This window comes from Alosa pseudoharengus, unplaced genomic scaffold, assembly GCF_046254945.1.
Source record: "Alosa pseudoharengus isolate Yale_2024_CS ecotype anadromous, Long Island Sound unplaced genomic scaffold, YU_APseudo_1.1 YU_APseudo_1.1_scf_1, whole genome shotgun sequence".
NCBI classification, from domain to species: domain Eukaryota; kingdom Metazoa; phylum Chordata; class Actinopteri; order Clupeiformes; family Clupeidae; genus Alosa; species Alosa pseudoharengus.
The window spans coordinates 22,611,889-22,616,021 of record NW_027468564.1 but is presented as its reverse complement, the minus strand read 5'-3'; the positions used below and the strand labels follow the sequence as shown (position 1 = coordinate 22,616,021).

General features: G+C 42.1%; 1 protein-coding gene across 2 annotated transcripts; it reads right to left on the bottom strand.

The window, feature by feature from the left end:
• Nucleotides 1-507: 507 nt before the first annotated feature.
• Nucleotides 508-3,569, bottom strand: LOC143127764 (NACHT, LRR and PYD domains-containing protein 1 homolog). Of its 2 annotated transcripts, XM_076289495.1 has the most exons (3): nt 2,566-3,569; nt 2,215-2,319; nt 508-1,987 (listed from the first exon to the last, which is right to left on the bottom strand). In XM_076289495.1, the coding sequence occupies exons 1-3, from the start codon at nt 3,461-3,463 to the stop codon at nt 1,695-1,697; spliced, it is 1,296 nt and encodes a 431-aa protein (XP_076145610.1). In that variant the 5' UTR covers nt 3,464-3,569; the 3' UTR covers nt 508-1,694. The 2 variants fall into 2 exon arrangements, with proteins under 2 accessions (XP_076145610.1, XP_076145679.1); XM_076289564.1 differs by lacking the exon at nt 2,215-2,319.
• Between the last annotated feature and the right edge of the window lie 564 nt (nt 3,570-4,133).

Below are 4,133 nucleotides of genomic sequence, written 5' to 3'. Positions count from 1 at the left end.
CCGAAGACCAGACTCAGCACACGGCTGGATTCGAACCAGCGAACAGCTCCACCTCGGAGTGGAAGTCGAGCGTGTTGACAATTGAGCTAAAATCCCCCTGGTTGCTCGCGAAAAATTCAAAACGACAAGATGTGGCAGCTAACTCAGAGACAGCTGTTCAGGGTTTGTACCCTTACTGCATATTTTGTCTAAACGTCTCTCTTTAGCAGCCCCGCTGGCTAGTTTACACCTCAGAAACGTACCTGGTGGGACGTTTGGCTGGGTTTACGAAAACGATCCCAGGGGAATGTTTCGTCAATGAAACCAGGTTGAAAAAGTACCATTGTGGTTCCAAACTAAAACTACTCATGACACCTTTAAATCTCATCTTTACATGCTAAATACATATATCTTCACTTGTATATCATACTGCTGATGAATAATGTCTCAGATGAATATATACCTCAGTAGAACAGTGCTGGTAATTCTATGATGTACTGTATCAAATTATCACAACTCCACAACAGGTTACTTTTGTTATTTTGTATTGTATTTACATCATTAGTGTACTGCAATGAATATATTTCCATCCATAAATGTGATGTATCAACTCCACAACAGGCTAGTTTTACATTTATTTTCTTAACATCCATAGTCGGTTACACTTTACTTGACATTATCGACATAAGAGTGACATGACACTGTCATGAATGTGTCATAAACGTTTATGACATAACGCTTCTGTTATTAAGTGACATTCGTTTTTTGTCATAACAAGTTAGAGTTAGGGTTAGGATAAGAGTTAGAGATTAGGGTTAGGGCTAGGATTCATGTGTCATGACAGTGTCATGTCACTCTTATGTCGATACTGTCAAGTAAAGTGTTACCCAAAAGTCTACTAAATTAACCATCTTCTGTTACTTTCTGAGCAGTCATATTCTGTACAGTGAAGTCATGCTATGATGCAGCCTCCTCTCTCACCTGCAGGTAGCCTAGAAATCTAGACGCACCCTAGCGGCAGCAAATTACATTTGCTTCCAGGGCTAGTCTAGCTACTCTCCGTTGGCTTGTGAGCTCGAAAAAATTAAACTTCTATCAGGCCAATCAAATCGTGTATAGAGTCGTTAGGCGGGCTTAACATAATGATTGATGGCAGAGTTGCAACGGTTTGGCTTGAATTCCCTGCTACTTGAAAACAAAGAAGATGGATGTTGCTGTTGGCCAACAGTGTGACACCAGTTAAGCTTGTTTTAAGATGGCAAAAGTTTGAACTATCCAACTAGCTCCGCTGGTGGGAAAACGCATGGGACTCAGCGCTGTCCTATTGCGTGCAGAGGGAATTTGAAAGACAACCGATTATCCCGCCCCTCGGACTGAGCACTGCGAACGGTGAGTGCCCAGACCCTACATTTTAATGTGGGTCTGGCTCGTCAGGCTAACCTGCAGGGGCTACCTTACCACAAATTGAAGGGCAGTCATAAGGAAACCACAAGTTATTTAGTTGTAAATGCATATTCCTGTCTTACCCAAAAATACCACATTTACATTAGAGACCAATAGAATAGAATGGAGGTGCATGATGTGCATTAGTCCTCTCCTCATGACTGACACAGAACATAATGATGAAGACATGACCATTCAACTCTTTTCTCATGTCATAGTCCTCATCAACGCACCACACAAACGCCCCACTGACAGTATGGGAGGGTTTCTTCCTATAGGTCTTCAGAGAGGTTTTGTGTTTTCTTTATAAGGTCTTGATAAAAGTAATAGTCCAGTTCTTTAAGGAGCGAGAGCATGATGCCACATGTTGTGTCTCCCTTTTTAATCACCATGTCGATGAGGGAGGTCACCTGCTCATGTAGCACATTAGTCCTCTGCAGGATGACTTGTGCTTCCATTCTGTTCAACACAGGAGGCTGATGGGATTCAAGCCTCAGAACCAGACCTTTCAGTACACCTTCTGATGTCCTCTCGATGAGATCAGGCCGAATATGGGACAGTCGATCTAGGAAGAGATAACCAAGGTTCAGGCTTTTAAAACATCTTTTTGATGCCAGTGTCTACTGATGCTGCTGCTATGCTCTACCCAGAACTTGAGCTCACCTCAACACAATGAAGTAAGGTAAAACAAACAAACAATAACGTATTGGATTAACTGTTTTTCAAATGTTGTTTGTTTTTTTACTTTATACACTGACAGTGGTTAAAAATGGTATGTGTTGAGTGGTGTACCTTTGTGTGACATGGAGGCCACGTTCCCTTCTTCCTCATCATCCCTGGCAGCTCTGCTTGTGGAAGCCGCCTCTCTGTGGATCACTTCTCGGGAATGTCTGGATGCTGCGGAGGGAATTTTAACGATTGCGTGTAACATCTCCAGTTTCACCAAATTCAAAATGTTCCATTGTCGTTATCCATATGGACTTGCCATCACTGAGTATCTCACCTCAACACAATTAAAGAAGGTAAAACAAACAATAACATATTGGATTAACTGTTATTTCAAATATTTTTTGTTTTGTTTTGTTCTTTATACACAGACAGTGGTTAAAAGGCTTATACAGTACTGTATGTTGAGTGGTGTACCTTGGTGTGACATGGGGGCCATTTTCCCTTCTTCCTCATCAGTTCTGTGGATCACTTCTTGGGAATATCTGGATGCTGCTGAAGGCATTTCATGACTGTGTGCCATTTCTCCTATCTCACCATGTTCAAAGCGTTCCAATGTCGCTTTCCATATGGATTTACCCTCACTGAGTATCTCCAAATCAAAAGAGTCCTCTGCGTTTTTAATGACAACTTTGAAAAACTCTGGAGGTTTGACGTATTTAAGGGTGATCTCCGATGGGGAGATCTTAGCATCACAGAGGGATGCTTTTAGGATAAACTCAGTACTCATCCAAATGGAGATGTTCGGTCGATGTGTTATGATCTCCTTTGCATCTTGGGTCCTGCATAAATCCTCTTTAACAGCCTGAATCATGGAAGCATCCCGTGGCACAACGTATGTGAGGAGAACCAGGGGTGTCACTCTGGTCCGGTAAATTAACACATCCAGATGGGCTTTCATTGGGATTCCGATTTTCACCAGGACTTCTGTCAGTGAGAAGGAGGGCTTGAGGAGCTTTGCGTGGAAGCGGGTCAGCTCACATTTCTCTAGAGTCACACTGCTGTTAACCCCATGTAGAACTCTCACAGCCTCTCTAAGAGAGGAGTCTGAACCTTCCAGACAGGCAAAATGGGGCAGATGAGCCTCCAACAGTTCACCTGAGAGCACTTTGATGTCCATCAAGGGACCAATTGGCTCATACTGCAACATGGCAAGCTCTGCTCTGAATACATGGGGGTCACTAAAGTGATACTGTAGAGAGACTTCAACCGCACACACCCAGCGCAAACCAGACACTATGCACTCAAAACTTCCTGGTGGAGAGCTGTGGTTATACACAGGGATTTCTGTCTCCATGGAAACAGAGGGTTCCATCAGGATCCAGTGTGAGGTGTCTTCATCTTTGTCTTCACAGGATTGGCAGCAGTTTGTTTGTTTGAAATACTGACACAGAATGTTGCCAGATGAAATGTCCAACCTTTAAGAGAGGAGATTTTAGTTATTTCTTCCTCAGATAATCCTTTGTCAGCAAACAGCCACCAAACTGACATGGCAGTTGAACAATTTGTAAAATGTCTCTACATCAATGACACTTTTAAGGTATGATGGCTACCAAGAAATCAAATTAGCACAACCACCAGCAAACTATGGTGGAATTGGAGTAATTCAATGGCTGTAAGCATTTCATTTTGACCATAAAACCTTTTAAAATGAATGTATGAGAAGGTAAATCTAAATCTTTATACTCATCCATATCTTCAGACAGTCCTCTCATATCTGACCCCCAGTCAGGAATGTCAACAGAATCCAAAACATCTTGGTCCAGAAAAGTGTCTTCTGAGTGGCTCCTAATGACTTTAAGCCCACATACATTTGATGGCTCTGGGACTTTGTCAACTGTGGAAATAATATAAGACCTTTTTATGAAGGAATTAATTGAACCTATGAACGTAACCTATGAACCTAACACACAGTTTGTCCATTTTCAGCAAAAATGTTTTCATGTAGAAGAGCAATATTTTAAAAGTGTACCCATGAAAAACAG